The sequence below is a fragment of the Sapajus apella genome, unplaced genomic scaffold (assembly GCF_009761245.1).
Source record: "Sapajus apella isolate SASKATOON/1434 unplaced genomic scaffold, GSC_monkey_1.0 scaffold16, whole genome shotgun sequence".
NCBI classification, from domain to species: Eukaryota; Metazoa; Chordata; class Mammalia; order Primates; family Cebidae; genus Sapajus; species Sapajus apella.
In genome coordinates, this window is record NW_022436956.1 from 10,289,381 (window position 1) to 10,307,687 (window position 18,307).

The 18,307-nt window shown below is 40.4% G+C and overlaps 1 protein-coding gene across 1 annotated transcript in view; it reads right to left on the reverse strand.

Moving 5' to 3' along the window:
- Window positions 1–235: 235 nt before the first annotated feature.
- CCDC15 (coiled-coil domain containing 15) overlaps window positions 236–18,307 on the reverse strand; it is a 102,672-nt gene continuing 84,600 nt past the window's right edge. Inside the window, exons 12-14 of the mRNA XM_032285062.1 lie at window positions 2,546–2,722; window positions 2,067–2,215; window positions 236–587 (exon numbers count right to left, since the gene is read on the reverse strand). Of these exons, the coding sequence (XP_032140953.1) occupies window positions 466–587; window positions 2,067–2,215; window positions 2,546–2,722 (448 nt within the window). The 3' untranslated portion in view covers window positions 236–465. The remainder of the gene's footprint in view (window positions 588–2,066; window positions 2,216–2,545; window positions 2,723–18,307) is intronic.

An 18,307-nucleotide genomic window follows, 5' to 3' on the forward strand; every position in this document is an offset into this window, starting at 1 on the left:
CTTATATGCAAATAGAAAAGCTAATGGCAGTATAGATGGCCACTGATGCTCAGAAACACATTTCATCACTTTCTTTTCTGCTTCATTCAGACATTTTCAGTACTGTCAAGCTCAAAAATACAGTTTTAGAAAGATGAAAACTGAGAGAATCTCAGAGATTTCACATGAGCTCTTCTGATCAGACCAGAGCAAAGTGAAAGAAGCCTTACTTGTCTGATCATGTTTTAAAATAATAGGATCCATATGGTTCACAAGAAAGAAGAGATGAGCAAGTCGAATTTCAATCTTGGTTCCAAGGTAGAGATTAAAACAATGATTACAATTATAAAGACAGTTATTATATGAGACAGTATTATGTATTTCCGGATTATACATTTTACACACTTGAACAGCTTTTCTTAAATAATCTCTCAGGGTTGATTTTAAATAAAAGTCAAAATACTACCAGTTAATTTCAGATTCCTACTACAGATTTTTCAAAGTCCGTCTGTGTGCAGAAGCAAAATTATGAATTGCGGCTCGAAGAGTTGGGTTACCCCCAGAGACATCACAGGAATTGATGACTGAATGCAGTGCCCGAGTATATGCTGCAAAAGAAGGTTTGCACAGCAATGAATAAAGTCAAATTCTAAACAACTCTACTGGCCTCTATCTTATTAGTATTGCTTCTCTACCAAGAGTCTCTCAAGTATTAACTTTAGCTATCCATCAAATAAATATTTATTGACTACTTATTATGACAAACACTCTGTGAGGACAGAAAAGATAATGAAGAGTATGGACACAAAAATAATTAAGTTGCCATGTAATACTTCCAAACCAGAGGCATATACAAAATATTATCATAGGCCAGGCACAGTGGCTCACGCCTGTAATCCCAGCATTTTGGGAGGCTAGGGCGGGCAGATCACTTGAGGTCAGGAGTTCGAGACCAGCCTGGCCAACATGGTGGAACCCCATATCTACTAAAAATACAAAAATTAGCTGGATGTGGTAGTGCACACCTGTAATCCCAGCTATTCAGGAGGCTGAGGCACTTGAACCCAGGAGGCAGAGGTTGCAGTGAGCCGAGATGGTGTCACTGCATGCCAGCCTGGGCAATAGAGCAAGAATTTGTCTCAAAAAAGAAAACCCCAAAAAACAAAATGTCATCACAGAATGAAGTTGAGAATGAATGTACAACTACCTAGGACAGGATGAAAAAGATTCCCAGAAGTGGTAACATTAAAGATGAATTGTGAAGAAATAACAGGAGTAAAGGAAAGAACACAGAACTGAGTGTGTGAGGTATAAAAGGAGTAAAAAATACGGTAACTATCATAAGGCTAGAGTAGGGCCTGGAGCCAGAGAGAAAATACACCAAATATGTCATGCGTCTTATACTGCAATGGAGTGCCCTAGAGGTTTTAGAATAGGGAAATGGCATAATTAGATTTGTGTTTTTAAAAAGAAAGCTGGTAAGAAACTCATATCATAAAGATGAAGCACTAGGAATATATATACTGGCAGTATTTCTACTGTATGCATGAGGGCTACATAATCTGGACACTATATAAATCAATATATTTAAGGATGGACAGGAAACAGAAATATTAATGACAATATGAACAGCTAAGTTTTCTCTAGCTGGGACTCCTGATAAAGTTTATATTGTTTCTTATTTGCCTCAGTGCCTCCTGGCAGAACTAGCAATCGAATGTGGCTATATATGGTAATACATCCATGTTACATACCATTAAAGTATTTGGCTAACAGGGAATTCAACTAGATAGAGTCCTAACTTACATAAAAGGCAAATTCTAATAGTCTTCAGTTAAACGACCCGGAACTCAAGTCCTCCTACAGTAGAATAAGCTGAAAAGATAACAGACGAAGATAATAGATCTCAAAGAGAACTATAACTAATTGTAATTATTTTCATTGCCTCATATAGCTATTTTGTAAAGGGTTTATAACAGTCTCTGATACATAGTAAGCATTCAATAAATGGTAAATTACTAATATCACTACTTTTATTGATTTTTCTTATTGCTATTAGGTCCTGACGATTCCTTCAAGAAACTTACCTTTGTGGTTTTTATAGAAAATACAATTGTTGGCACAGGTATCAGGATGAGCATCCCAAAAATCAGGACCACAACAGCATAGTGGAGGTAAAGTGACATTATACAGCCGCATTTTCTCCTGGATTTGGGCTCGTAAAGCTTCTACATATCTGTAAAAATAAAGTATGATTAGGCAAAGTGATCTACTAGAAAGAGAGTGAGCATGAACCCTGATTGTACAGCCCGCTTTAACTGTTAAATCTATTCAATGTCTCTGGGTCTTGACTCTTCCTCTTTGAACTGGGAAAAAGCACTGGGGAAAATGCAGGGCTACCCCTGAGAAGTATTAGGCAATCAAAAAATTTGATGACATTATGAATTCCTAAATGAGCAAAAGTATGAGAAGACACAGTCCATTCTCTTTTAAGAAAAATGAGAACAATGACTTTCTACCAAGTCTCCTCTAGAGCTAGAATATCATGAAGACCTTTTCAAATTACCTCAGGTATTCTTTTTCTCTCTGTTGTTGTTTTTCTCTGGCTCCTTTGATCTCTTCAAGTTGTAACTGAGCTAATATCTCACTCATCTTCTCTCCTGAATACAGTTCTTCATGAAAGTTCATTTTTAGGATCCTCTGCTCTTCGGCATAACGTTCTTGCTCTCTCTTTTTCTTAATTCTGAGAATAAAATCATAATATGGTTAAGAATTTCATAAAATTCTTATTTAAAATTAGCTTCTTTATCCAAATAACTCAAGAAATTCCCAGCAACAAAGGAGTCGAGAAGTCAGTTTAATACCCCAAGAATATCTTCAAAAATTTCTGCTGGCTGATTTATCTCCTTTCAAAGGGAAATGAGCAATAGCTACTATTAAAAGAGTTTTCCTGGGCCGGGCATGGTGGCTCATGTCTGTAATCCCAGCACTTTGAGAGGCTAAGGCAGGTGGATCACATGAGGCCAGGAGTTCAAGACCAGTCTGGCCAACATGGTAAAAACCCATCTCTACTAAGAAGACAGAAATTTAGCCAGGCAGTTGTGGCACAGGCCTGCAACCCTGGCTACTCAGAAGGCTGAGGTGGGAGGATCACTTGAACCCAGGAGGAGGAGGCTGCACTGAGCTGAAATTGCACTACTGCACCACAGCCTGGGTGACAGAGCAAGACCCCATCTCAAAAAACAAACAAACAAACAAACAAACAAAAAACAAAACAAAACAAAAAAACAAACAGTTTTTCTGTAAGAATCTAGCACAACAGTTTTCTTTTAGATTAAAACTACAAGTAAACAGGGCTTCTGCTTCTGGCCAAAACAGAGTAACAGGGACCAAATTTGCCCTCCCACCATAAACCACCAAAAACATTTAAAAAGTTAAAAAGTACACAAATCAGACAAATACAAGAAATGATGGTTTTCAAGACACTGGACACCAGGCAACACAAGGCACTGCTCCTTAAAAGATGGAAAACAAGTGAAGTAAACCCTATAACTGCCAGGGATTACTGCCTTGGAAGGTTCCAGGCAGTGGCACAGGGCAGGGAAACTGAAGTGAAGCCTGATGGGCTCTATGAATTGAAGAGATGAAGTTAAGAGTGCAAGGAGACAAAGGCAATTAGAGTTCACCAGACAAAGTATCAGAAAGAAGAGAGCTGCCCAGAGACAACACCCCAGAGATGAGCAGAGAATCTCCTGGTATACAGCAGAGCACTGATTGGTGCATGTACGCAATGGAATAACCTAAGGCTAGGGAGAGAACCATCCAAAATAAGAGGAACGCTGACTAGAGTTCACACAGCTCCAGGAATATTAGTCCTTACGCCCAACAATCAAACTTGAAAAACTCATAATCCACAGAACATTAGGTAAAGTATTCAGAATGATCTTATCTGAGCAGTAGGGAATAAAAACCAGTCCTAGACTGACAAAATACTGCTCCAGACCCAAGTTACAAAAGCAAGTCCTCAAATGAACTTGACTGTATACCAAAACCAGGTTCAAGAATGTAAAGACATCCAGCAACTAACATGGTAAAACTCACAAAGTTGGGCATCCAACCAAAGACTACTAAGCACACAAAGAGGCAGTAAAACATAGCTCACAATCAGGATAATAATCAATCAATCAAAATGACCTAGAACTGATACAGTTGTTAGAATTAGCAGAGAAGAACACTAAAACAGTTATTACAACTATATTCTACATGTTCCAAAAGTTAGGATATAAAAAGACTAAAATCAAACTCCTAAAGATGAAAACTACAATTTCAAGACTATACATTGAGATTAAAAAAACAGTGGATAGGAATACTACCAGCATAGATGTTGCAGAAGTAAATCTGAAAACATAACAACAGAAACTATCCAAAAGGAAACACACGAAAAAATCTGAAATGACAAAAGCAGCACAAAAATAACACCAAACTAATCATATTAAAAATGGACAAAGGGGCGGGTATGGTGGCTCATCCCTGTAATCCCAGCACTTTGGGAGGCCCAAGTGGGTGGATCACAAGGTCAGGAGTTCAAGACCAGCCTGGCCAACATGGTGAAACCCCATCTCTACTAAAAATACAAAAAATTTGCCAGGCGCAGTGGCAGGCACCTGTAATCCTAGCTACTTGGGAGGCTGAGGCAGGAGGCTGGCTTGAACCTGGGAGGTGGGGGTTGCAGTGAGCCGAGATTGCGCCACTGTATTCCAGCCTGGGCGACGGAGCTAGACTCCATCTCAAAAAAAAAAAAAAAAAAGGACAAAGGACTTGAATAAACATTTCTCCAAAGATGATATACAAATTGGCTAACATGCATATGAAAAGATGCTCAACATCACTAATTATCAGAGAAAGGCAAACTAAAACCACAATGAAATTATCAACTCACACCCATTAGGATAGCTACTATCAAAAAAATAAAAAACAGGTGTTGGTGAGGATGTGACAAATTGAAACCCTTGTACACTGTTGTTGGGACTGTAAAATGGTATAATCCTTATGGAAAACAGTATAGACATTCTGTAAAAACTTATAAATACAGTCACCATATGATCTTACTTCTGGGTACATATTCAAAAGCAAGCAGAGTCTCAAAGAGATATTTATATACACATGTTCCTAACAGTGCTAATTCTTAATAGGTAAGAGGTGGAAGCAATCCAAATGTCCACTGGATGAATGAATGAATAAACAAAATGTAGTATAGACATAAAATAGAATATTATTTAGCTTTAGTCACATTAAACAACATGGATGAGCCTTAAGGACATAACACTAAGTGAAATAAGACAGTTACAAAAAGAAAAATAATGTATAATTCTACTTTCATGAAGGTCTAAAGTAGTTGTGATGGTTAATACTGAGTGTCAGCTTGATTGGATTGAAGGATACAAAGTATTGATCCTAGATGTGTCCTTAAGGGTGTTGCCAAAGGAGATTAACATTTGAGTCAGTGGGCTGGGAAAGGTAGACCCACCCTTAATCTGGATGTGTGCAATCTAATCAGTTGCCAGCAAGGCTAGAATATACCCAGGTAGAAAAACATAAAAAGAGACTGGCCTAGCCTCCCAGCCTACATCTTTCTCCCATGCTGGATGCTTCCTGCTCTCAAACATTGGACTCCAAGTTCTTTAGTTTTGGAACTCGGACTGGTTCTCCTTGCTCCTCAGCTGCAGATAGCCTATTGTGGGACCTTGTGATCTGTGAGTTAATACTTAATAAACTCCCTATTATACACACACACACACACACACACACACACACACACTCACTCACTCTCTCTCTCTCTCTCTCTCTCCATTAGTTCTGTCCCTCTAAATAACCCTGACTAATACAGATTTTGGTATCAGAAGTAGTTCCAGAGAAATATAATTTGTTTTTTAGATGCAGTCTCACTCTCTCACCCAGGCTGGAGTGCAGTGGCACAATCTCAGCTCACTGCAACCTCTGCCTCCCAGGTTCAAGCGAGTCTCCTGCCTCAGCCTCCTGAGTAGCTGGGACTACAGGTGCATGCCACCACACCTGGTTACTTTTTTTATTTTATTTTTTTTATTTATTTTTTTTTTCCCATTTATTTATTTTATTGCATTTTAGGTTTTGGGGTACATGTGAAGAACATGCAAAATTGTTGCATAGGAACACACGTGGCAGTGTGATTCGCTGTCTTCCTCCCCATCACCTACATCTGGCATTTCTCCCCTTGCTATCTCTCCCCAGCTTCCCACCCCCCACCGTCCCTCCCCTATTTCCCCCCAACTGACCCCAGTGTGTAGTGCTCCCCTCCCTGTGTCCATGTGTTCTCATTGTTCAACACCCGCCTATGAGTGAGAACATGCGGTGTTTGATCTTCTGCTCTTCTGTCAGTTTGCTGAGAATGATGGTTTCCAGGTTCATCCATGTCCCTACAAAGGACCCAAACTCATCGTTTTTGATGGCTGCATAATATGGTTTCACCATGTTAGCCAGGATGGTCTTGATCGCCTGACCTCATGATCTGCCCACCTCGGTCTCCCAAACTTCTGGGATTACAGACATGAGCCACTGCACTCAGCCGAGGAACAGAATATTAAAGATGGAGTTCATTAGTTGGTTTTGGCGTTTCTGGAGTTGGCTGCTTAATATGATTAAACCCAAAAATGCTAAGGACTCTACTTCCAATAGTATGAAGCACACTGATAGTCCTTGGTGTGAATGGTTTAGAGAGTTATGCAAAATAAATGCATTTGACATTTGTGAATCATTGCTCATGAGAGACAAGGAGTTCAGTGACTCTACATAATACCTTTGACCATATGTGGAGAATCAAGGAACACAATGAAGTTGGTTGGTTGCTCTTACATTCACTGGCCAAAGTGATAAAAGAAAATGATAAACTCAGGGATTCTAATTCTCAGCTTCAGAAGCAGATAGATACTGAGCCTCAGATCTTCTAAGATTGCCCTGAGTAAGTCTTACCTCCTGTAGAGAAAAAGCTGAAATTGTGGATAATCAGACACAAGATCTTATCATGCGAGTGGCTGACCTACAATGAAAGGTGCATGCACAGCCTCACCAGGTGTCTGCTGTTAAAGTGAGGGCATTAATTGGAAAAGAATGGGACCCTGCAGCTTGGAATGGGGAACTGTGGGAGGACCCTGACGAAGCTGGGGACACTAAATTTGTAAACTCTGATGAACTTTTTTTTGCCAGAAGAAACAGCTTTCCAATCCCTGAGGATAGCGGCAACATCTGGTCCCCAACCCATGCTACTATCAGCCTTTTTCCCTTTGTCTGAGGAGACAAACCCTGTGATGCCTGAGGCAACAGTGATGGCCTCCCCTGAGGCAGCTGCCAGGCAAGATAATGCTGATTCTCCTCAGGAGCCACCGCAAACACCCTGTTTGCTTCTAGATCTAAAACTAGATTAACGTCCTGGTGGGCCCCTAGAGGTCAGGTTCAGAGCGTGACCCATGAGGAAGTGTGCTACACTCAAAAAGAACTGCTTGAGTTTTCTAATTTATATAAACAGAAATCTGAAGAGCAGGCATAGGAATGGATATTAAGGGTGTGGGATAATGGTGGAAAAAACACAGAATGGCAACAGGCTGAATTTATTGATTTGGGGCCACTAAGTAGGGACTCTGCATTTAATGTTTCAGCTCAGAGAGTTAAAAAAAGTTTCTAATAGCTTATTTGCTTGGTTAGCTGAAATAAGGAGTAAAAGATGGCCCACTGTGAGTGAGCTGGAAATGCCTGATCTCCCTTGGTTTAATGTAGAGGAAGGGAATCAAAGGCTTAGGGAGATTGGGATGGATTAGTGACTTTAGACTTACTCATCCCAGCTGGGAGGTTCCGGAAGATATACCATTGACCAATGCCTTGTGAAACAGATTTGTGGGGGCAGGACCTGCATTTTTAAGAGTCCTGTAATTGCTCTTCTCTGTATGTCAGATCTAACAGTGGAAATCACAGTCACTCAACTACAAAATTTAAATATGATGGGAATAATTGGATCCTGAGGTGGCAGGGACAAGAGGCAGCACTCAAGGATCAAACGCAAGGTGGGTGTAAGCTATCATAATGGACAGCAGAGGCAAAACTGCAATTAGAATAGTCTGACTAGTGCAGAGCTCTGGCACTGGCTAATTAGTCATGGTGTTCCCAGAGGTGAAACTGACAGGAAGCCTACCACATTCCTACTAAATTTATATAGGCAGAAACATTCTAGGTCAAAAGAACAAAAGATTAATTTGAAGCAGAAAAACAGAAAATCATGGCCCCTCACTTCATTTCCAGGCCTGAGCCAATTTACAGACCCAGAACCCCTTGAATGAAGGGGAGGCCAGTCCCCTTGAGGAAGGACCCTACTACATTATCAATAATTTATGCAGTGAAACTTTCTCCCATCCTTCTCCAAGAAGACCTCCAGCCTTTTACCAGGATAACTGTGCACTGGGAAAAGGAAAATGATCAGATATTTTGGGGACTCCTGGACATTGGCTCTGAGATGACACTGAATCCAGGGGACCCAAAATGTCATTGTGGTCCTCCAGTTTAAAAATGGGCTTATAGATGTCAAGTAATTAATGGGGTTTTAGCTCAGGTCTGACTTAGAGTAGGTCCAGTGGGTGCCTGGACTCATCCTAGGGTCATTTTCCCAGTGCAAGAATGCATAATTGGCATAGGCATACTTAGCAGCAGGTAGAACCTCCACATTGGCCGACTGGTAGGGTACGGGCTGTTATGGTAGGAAAGGCCAAATGGAAGTCATTAGAGCTGCCTCAACCTAGAAAAATAGTAAATCAAAAACAATATTGCATTCCTGGAGGGACTGCAGAGATTGGTGCCACCATCAAGGAATCGAAAGACACAGGGTTAGTGATTCCCACCACATCCTCGTTCAACTCTCCCATTTGGCCTGTGCAGAAGACAGACGGATCTTGGAGAATGACAGTGGATGATCATAAGCTTAAGTGGTGACTCCAACTGCAGCTGCTGTATCAGATGTGGTTTCATTGCTTGAGCAAATTAATACATCTCTTGGTACCTGGTACGCAGCCATTGACTAGGCAAATGCCTTTTTCTCCATTCCTGTGCACAAGGCCCATCAGAAGCAATTTGCCTTCAAATATACCTTTACTGTCCTACCTCAGGGGTATATCAACTCTCCGGCTTTGTGTCATAATCTTATTTGGAGAGATCTTGATCACTTTCCACTTCTGCAAGACATCACACTGGTCCATTACATTGATTACATTATGCTGATTAGATCCAGTGATTGAGAAGTAGCAAACATACTGAACTTATTGGTGAGACATTTGTGTGTCAGATGATGGGAAATAAATCTGACTAAAATTCAGGGACCTTCTACCTCAGTAAAATTTCTAGGGGTCCAGTGGTGCTGGGCCTGTCAAGGTAAAGGATTTGGCCCCTCCTACAACTAAGAAAGAGACACAATGCCTAGTGGGCCTATTTAGATTTTGGTGCCCACACATTCCTCATTTGGGTGTGTTACCCAGGCCTATTTATCAAGTGACCTGAAAGGCTGCCAGTTTTGAGTGGGGTCCAGAACAGGAGAAGGCTCTACAACAGGTCCAGGCTTCTGTGCAAGCTGTTCTGCCCCTTGGGTCATATGATCCAGCAGACCCAATGGTACTTGAGGTATCAGTGGCAGATAAGGATGCTGTTTAGAGACTTTGGCAGGCCCCCAAAGGTGAATCACAGCAGTGGCCTCTAGGATTTTGGAGCAAGGCCCTGCCATCTTCTGCAGATTACTACTCTCCTCTTGAGAGACAGCTCTTAGCCTGGTACTGAGCTTTGGTGAAAACTGAACATTTGACTATGGGCCATCAAGTTACCATGGGGCCTGAACTACCTATCATGAAGTGAGTACTTTCTGACCCATCTAGTCATAAAGTGGGTCATACACAGAAGCATTCCATCATCAAATGGAAGCGGAATACACATGATCAGGCTTGGGCAGGTCCTGAAGGTGCAATTAAGTTACATGAGGAAGTGGCTCAAATGCCCATGATCTCCACTCCTGCCACCCTGCCTTCTCTTCCCCAGCCTGCACCGATGGCTTCATGGGGAATTCCTTATGATCTACTGACAGAGGGAGAGAAGACTAGGACCTGGTTCACAGATGGTTCTGCACAATATGCAAGCATCACCCAAAAGTGGACAGCTATAGCATTTCAGCCCCTTTCTAGGATATCCCAGAAGGACAATGGTGAAGAAAATCTTCCCAGTGGGCAGAACTTAGAACAGTGCACCTGGTTGTGCACTTTGCATGGAAGGAGAAACGGCCAAATGTGCAATTATATACTGACTCATGGGCTGAAGACAATGGTTTGGCTGGATGATCAGGGGGCCGAAAGAAGCATGACTGAAAAATTGGTGACAAAGAAATCTGGGGAAGAGGTATGTGGATGGACCTCTCTGAGGGACAAAAAACTGTGAAGATATTTGTATCCTATGCGAGTGCTCACCAACAGGTGAACTCAGCAGAGAAGGATTTTAATAATCAAGTGGATAACATGACCCATTCTGTGGACACCACTCAGGCTCTTTCCCCAGCCACCCCTGTCATCACCCAATGGGTCCATGAATAAAGTGGCCATGGTGGCAGGGATGCAGGTTAGGCATGGGCTCAGCAACATGGACTTTCACTCACCAAGGCTGTCCTGGCTATGGCCACTGCTGAGTGCCCAATTTGGCAGCAGCAGAGAAACAATGAGCCCTAAATATGGCACCATTCCTCAGGGTGATTAGCCAGCTACCTCGTGGCAGGTTGATTATATTGGATCTCTTCCATCACGGAAAGGGCAGAGGTTTGTCCTCACTGGAATAAACACTTACTCTGGATATGGGTTTGCCTATCCTGCATGCAATACTTCTGCCAACATTACCATCTGTGGACTCACGAATGCCTTATCCACCATCAGGGTATTCTACACAGCATTACCTCTGACCAAGGCCCTCACTTTACAGCTGAAGAGGTGCAGAGCAGTGGGCTCCTGCTCATGGAATTCACTGGTTTTACTAGTTCCCTATCATCCTGAAGCAGCTGGATTGATAGAATGGTGGAATGGCCTTTTGAAGTCACAATTACAATACCAACTAGGTGACAATACTTTGCAGGGCTGGGGCAAAGTTCTCCAGAAGGCTGTGTATGCTCTGATTCAGCGTCCAATATATGGTACTGTTTCTCCTATAGCCAGGATTCACGAGTCCAGGAATCAAGGAGTAGAAGTGGAAGTGGCACTACTTACCATCACCCCTAGAGATCCACTAGCAAAATTTTTGCTTCCTGTTCCTGCAATATTACATTCTGTGAGCCTAGAGGTTCCAGAGGTAGGAACGCTGCCACCAGCAGACACAACAACGAGTCCATTAAAGTGGAAGTTAAGATTGCCACCAGGACGCTTTGGGCTCCTCCTACCTTTAAGTCAATAGGCTTAAAAGGGAGTTATAGTGTTGGCTGGGGTGACTGACCCAGCCTTTCATGATGAAATCAGTCTACTACTCCACCACAGAGGTAAGGAAGAATATGCATGGAATACAGGAGATCCATTAGGGTGTCTCTTAGTATTACCATGCCCTGTGATTAAGGCTAATGGGAAACTACAACAGTCCAAACCAGGAAGGATTACAAATGACCCAGGCCCTTCAAGAGTGAAGGTCTGGGTTACTCCACCAGGAAGAAAAAAAACATGACTTGCTGAGGTGCTTGCTGAAGGCAAAGGGAATATAGAATGGGTAGACGAAGGTGGTCATCAATATCAGCTATGACCACATGACCAGTGCAGAAACAAGCACTGTAACTGTCATGAGTATTTCCTCCTTTTGTTAAAAACATGTTTGTGCATGTATACATTTGTACTAAGAAAATATCATTTTATTCTTCTCTCCTTTATCATGTGACAAAGATTTCTTGACTTCACACCATCATTTAAGTATTGTTAACTTTATGTAATAGTATTTGTTTTGGGGATTGGTATGTTTCTGGTTGTATGAAGAATAGTTTTATTATGTTAGGCATAATTATTACCTTATTACTGTCTTTATTTGAAGATTATGTATGATCTCAGGAGATGTGTATGGGCTCAAGTTAACAAAGGGTGAACTTGTGGTGGTTAATACTGAGTGTCAACTTGATTGGATTGAAGGATACAAAGTATTGATCTTGGGTGTGTCTGTAAGGGTATTGCCTAAGGAGATTAGTGTTTGAGTTGGTGGGCTGGAAAAGGCAGACCCACCCTTAATCTGGGTTGGCACAATCTAATCAGCTGCCAACAAGGCTAGAATAAACAGGCAGAAAAATGTGAAAAGGGAGACTAAGCCCTAAAGACTCATCTAAAAAGCTCCTAGAACTGATAAATGAATTCAGTAAAGTTTCAGGATACAAAATCAATGTACACAAATGAGGAGCACTGCTATACACCAACAATGACCAAGCTGAGAATCAAATCAAGAACTCAATCCCTTTTACAGCAGTGGCAAAAAAACAAAAACAAAACAAACCAAAAAAAAACCAAAACACCTTGGGAATATACTTAACCAAGGAGGTGAAAGATCTCTACAAGAGAAACTATAAGACACTGCTGAGAAAAATCATAGATGACACAAACAAATGGAAACACATCCCCTCCTCATGGATAGGTAGAATCAACATTGTTAAGCAACCTACAGATTCAATGCAATTCTCATCAAAATGCCACCATCATTCTATCTTCACAGAAATAGAAAAAACAATCCTAACAAAAAAAAGAGCCCACATAACCAGAGCAATACTAAGAAGAAAGAACATATCTGGAGGCAACACATTACCCAACGTCAAACTATGATATGAGGCTATAGATACCAAAACAGCACAGTACGGGTATAAAAATAGGCATGTAGACCAATGGAACACAACAGAGAACCCAGAAATAAAGCCAAAGGCCTACAACCAACTGAAGTTAAACAGAGCATATAAAAACATAAAGTGGGATAAGGACCCCCTAGTCAGTAAATGGCACTGGAATAGCTGGCAAGCCACATGTAGAAGAATAAAGCTGGATCCTCAGCTCTCACCTTACACAAAAATCAACTCAATATGGATAAAAGACTTAAACCTAAGACCTGAAACCATAACAATTTTAGAAGATAACATCAGAAAAATTGTTCTAGACATTGACTTAGGCAAAGAATTCATGGCTAAGAACCCAAAAGCAAATGCAACAAAAACAAAAGTAAATAAATGGGACCTAATTAAACTAAAAAGTTTCTACATAGCAAAAGAAATAATCAGCAGAGCAAACAGAAAACCGAGAGTGGGAGAAAAAAATTGCAAACTGTGCATCCAACAAAGAACTAATATCTAGAATCTACAAAGAACTCAAACACATCAGTAAGAAAAAAACCAAATAATCCCATCAAAAAGCAGGCAAAGGACATGAATTTGAAATTCTCAAAAGAAGATATTCAAACAGCCAACAAATACATGAAAAAATGCTCAACATCATTACTTATCAGGGAAATGCATATTAAAACCACAATGAGATATCACCTTACTCCTGTAAGAATGGCCATAATTTGAAAAAAAAAAAAAAAAAACAGATGTTGGCATGGGTGTGGTGGAAGGGGAACACTTACACTGCTAGTGGAATGTAAACTAGTACAATCACTATGGAAAACAGCATGAAGATTCCTTAAAAAACTAAAAGTAGAAATGCCATTCGATCCAGCAATCACAATACTGGGTATCTACCCAAAGGAAAATAAATCATTATATGAAAAAGACACATGCACATGCATATTTACAGAAGCACAATTTGCAACTGCAAAAATATGGAACCAACATAAATGTCCATCAACCAATGAGTGGATAAAGAAAATGTAGTGTATATATACACCATGGAATACTATGCAGCCATAAAATGAAATGAATAATGGCCTTTGCAGTAACTTGGATGGAGCTAGAGTCTAAGTGAAGTAACTCAGGAATGGAAAACCAGATATTCTATGTTTTTGCTTATAAGTGGGAGCTAAGCTATAAGGATGCAAAGGCATAAGAATAATAGAAGGGATTTTGGGAGCTTGTGGGAGGAAGAATGGGAAGGAGTGAGAAACAAAAGGCTACCTATTTGGTACAGTGTACACTGCTCAGGTGATGGGTGCACCAAAATTTCAGAAATCATCACTGAAGAACTTATCCATGTAATCAAAAACCACCTGTTCCCCAACAGCTATTGAAATAAAATTTAAACAATAAATAAATAAATAAATACATAAATACATACAAACAACATAAAATGGTAGTTACCAGGGGCTGGGGGTAAGAAGAAAAGGGGAGTTGCTTAACAGGTACAGAATTTCAGATTTGGAGGAAGCAGGGCAAGACAGCCAATTAGAAGCCTCCAACAATCATCCTCCCTGAAGGAACATATAAACTATCTACATAAAAAGCACGTTCAAAAGGACCAAAAACCAGGTAAGCAATCACAGACCCTGGTTTTAACTTCATATTGTCGAAAGAAGCACTGAAGAGGGTAGGAAAGACAGTCTTGAATTGCCTACACTACCCCTCCCTCATTCCCTGACAGATACCACACGGCATGGAGGGAGAATCCATGCACTTGTGGGAGGGAGAATACAGCATTTGTGGGACTCTGTAATGGAACACAGTGCTGCCAACATGAGGCAGAACTCAATCAGTGCCCAAAGAAGGAGCATTTAGACCAGCCCTAGCCAGAGGGGAATCATCCATCCAGGTGGCTGGAACTTAGTTTCAGCAAACCTTACCACCACATGCTAAAGTGCTCTGGGGTCCTAAATAAACTTGAAAGGCTGCCTAGGCCACAAAAAACTGTAATTCTTGGGCAAGTCCTATTGCTATGCAGGCCTCAAAGCCAGCTAGTAAGACACCAGCTGGGGTAGCTAAGGGAGTACATGTGTCACCCTCCCCCAACCCCCAACCCCAGACAGCATAGCTCACTGCTCCAAAAGAGACTCCTACCTTTCGCTTGAGGAGAGGCGAAAAAAGAGTAAAGAGGACTTTGTCTTGTGACTTGGATACCAGCTCAGCCACAATAGGATAAGGCACTGGGCATTGTCAGGCCTTCATTCCAGGCCATAACTCCTGGATGACATTTCTAGACAGACTCTGGGACAGAGGTAACCCACAGCCTTGAAGAGAAGAACCCAGTCCTAGCAAAATTCATCACCTGCTGACTAAAGAATCCTTGGGCCCTGAATAATCAGAGAAGTAACCAGGAAGTACATACCATGGGCCTTGGGTGAGACTGAGGTGTGCTGGCTTCGGGTGTGACCCAGCACATTCACAACTATGGTGACTACAAGGAAAGACCCCCTTCTGTTTGAGAAAAGCAGAGGAAAGAGTAAAAAAAAACTTTATCTTGAGCTTAAGTGCCAGCTCAGCCACGGTGGGGAAAAGCATTAAGTGGCTCTTGGGTTCCCTGATTCTAGGGCTTGCCTCTTGGACAAGATCTGTGGACCTACCCTGAGCCAAAGGGGAACCCATTGTTCTGAATGATGAGCCCCAGATTCAGCAGCATTCACCACAAACAAACAGAAACATAAAATACGTATGTATAGGCCAATATTCCTAAAAAACACTAATGCAAAAGTTCTCAACAAAATACTAGCAGCAACATTGAACAACACATTAAACACATCATTCATTGTGACCAAGTGGAATTTACCACAGGATGCCAGGATGGTTCAACATGCACAGATCAATCAATATGATACATTATATCATCAGAGTGAAGGACAAAAACCCTATCATCATTTCAACTGATGCTGAAAAGCGTTTCATAAAATCCAACATCTCTTCATGATAAAAATTCTCAAAAATCTGGTTATAGAAGGAACATACCTCAATACAATAAAAGTAATATATGACAGACTCACAACTAGTATCATAATGAATGGGGGAAAACTGAAGTCTTTCCTCTAAGATCTAAAGCACAACAAGGATGCCCACTTTTACCACTGTTATTCAACACAGTGCTGGAAGTCTGTGCAATAAGACAACAGAAAGAAATAAAGGGCATTCAAATTAGAAAGGAAGAAGCTGAATGATCCTTGTTTGCAGATAACATAATCTTAAAAACCTGAAGATTCCACCAAAATACTGTTAGAACTAAGAAATAAATTCAGTAAGTAGTAAAATCAAATCAGTGATAATTTTATTAAATTTATTTTAAAAACAAAGTGACAAATTCAATAAGTGTCAAAAATCAACATACAAAAATCAGTGGCATTTCTGAAAAAGAAATCAAGAAAGTAATCCCATTTACAATAACTACAAATAAAATAAAATACCTAGGGGTTAACCAAATAAGTGAAGGATCTCTACAATAAAACAATAAAACATTATATTAAAAAAATTAAAGAGGACATCAAAAAAATGCAAAGATATTCCATGTTCGTAGATTGGAAGATCAATATTGTTAAAATATCCATACTACCCAAAGCAATCTACAGATTCGATGCAATCTCTATGAAAATATCAATGACATTCTTCACAGAAATAGAAAAAACAATCCTAAAACTTATATGGAACCTCAAAAGACCCACAATAGCCAAAGCTATCCTAAGCAAAACAAAACATTACCTAATTTCAAATTATACTACAGAGCTAGAGTAACCAAAACAGCATGGTACTGGCATGAAAACAGCCATATAGACCAATGGAACAGAATAGAGAAACCAGAAACAAATCCATACATCTACAGTGAACTTGTTTTCAACAAAGTTACCAAGAACATACATTTGGGAAGACGGTCTTCTTAATACACGGTGGTGGGAAAACTGAATATCCGTATGTAAAAGAATGAAACTAGACCCCTATTTCTCACCATATGTAAAAATCAAATAGAAATAGATTAAAGACTTAAATCCAAGACCTCAAATTATGAAACTACTACACGAAAACATCAGAGAAACTCACCAGAACATTGGTCTGGGCAAAAATTTCTTGAGCAATACCACACAAGCACAGGCAACTAAAGCAAAAAATGGATAAATGGGATTACATCACATTAAAACACTTCTGCACAGCAAAGGAAACAATCAACAAAGTGAAGAGACAAACCACCGAATGGAACAAAGTATTTGTAAACTATCTATCTGACAAGGGATTAACAACTAAAGCATATAAGAAGTTTTAACAACTCAATAAGAAAAAAAAAATCTAATAATCCAATCAAAAATGGACAAAAGAGCTGAAGAGAGATTTCTTAAAAGAAGACATACAAATGACAAACAGGTATATGGAAAGGTATTCAACATCACTGATCATCAAAGAAATGCAAATCAAAACTACAATGAGCTACCATCTCACCCTCTGATATGGTTTGGCTGTCTCCCCACCCATATATCATCTTGAACTGCAATTCTCACAATTCCCACATGTAGTGGGAGTAACCAATGGGAGGTGATTGAATTATGGGGGTGAGTCTTTCCTGCACTGTTATCTTGATAGTGAATGAGTCTCATAAGATCCGATGATTTTAAAAATGGGAATTTCCTTGTACAAACTCTCTCTCTGTTTGCCGGCTGCCATCCACATAAGAAGTGACTTGCTCTTCCTTGCCGTCCGTGATTGTGAGGCTTCCCCAGTCATGTGAAACTGTAAGTCCAATAAACCTCTTTCTTTTGTAAATTGCCCAGTCTTGGGTGTGTCTTTATCAGCAGTGTGAAAACGGACTAATACACTCCAGTTAAAATGTGTTTTTATCCAAAAGACTGGCAATAACAAATGCTGGTGATGATGTGAAGAAAAGGGAACCGTTCTGGGAATGTAAATTAGTACAACCACTATGAAGAACAGTTTGGAGTTTCCTGAAAAAATTACAAATGGAGACATCATATGATCTAGCAATCCCAGTGCTAGGTATACACCTGCCAAAAGAAGGAAATCAGCATATCAAAGACGCATCTGCATGCTCATGTTTACTGAAGCACTTACTCACAATAGCCAAGATTTGGAAGCAACCCAAGTGTTCATCAACAGACAAATGGATAAAGAAAATGTGGTACACAGAGAGACAATGAAGTACTATTCAGCCATAAAAAAAAGAGTGAGATTCATGGGGAGAAATGCCAGATATAGGTGAAGGGGAGGAAGACAGCAAATCACACTGCCATGTGTGTACCTATGCAACAATCTTGCATGTTCTTCACATGTACCCCAAAACCTAAAATGCAATAAAAAAAAAAAAAAGAATGAGATTTTGTCATGTCCAACAACATGGATAGAACTGGAAGTCATTATGTTAAGTAAAAT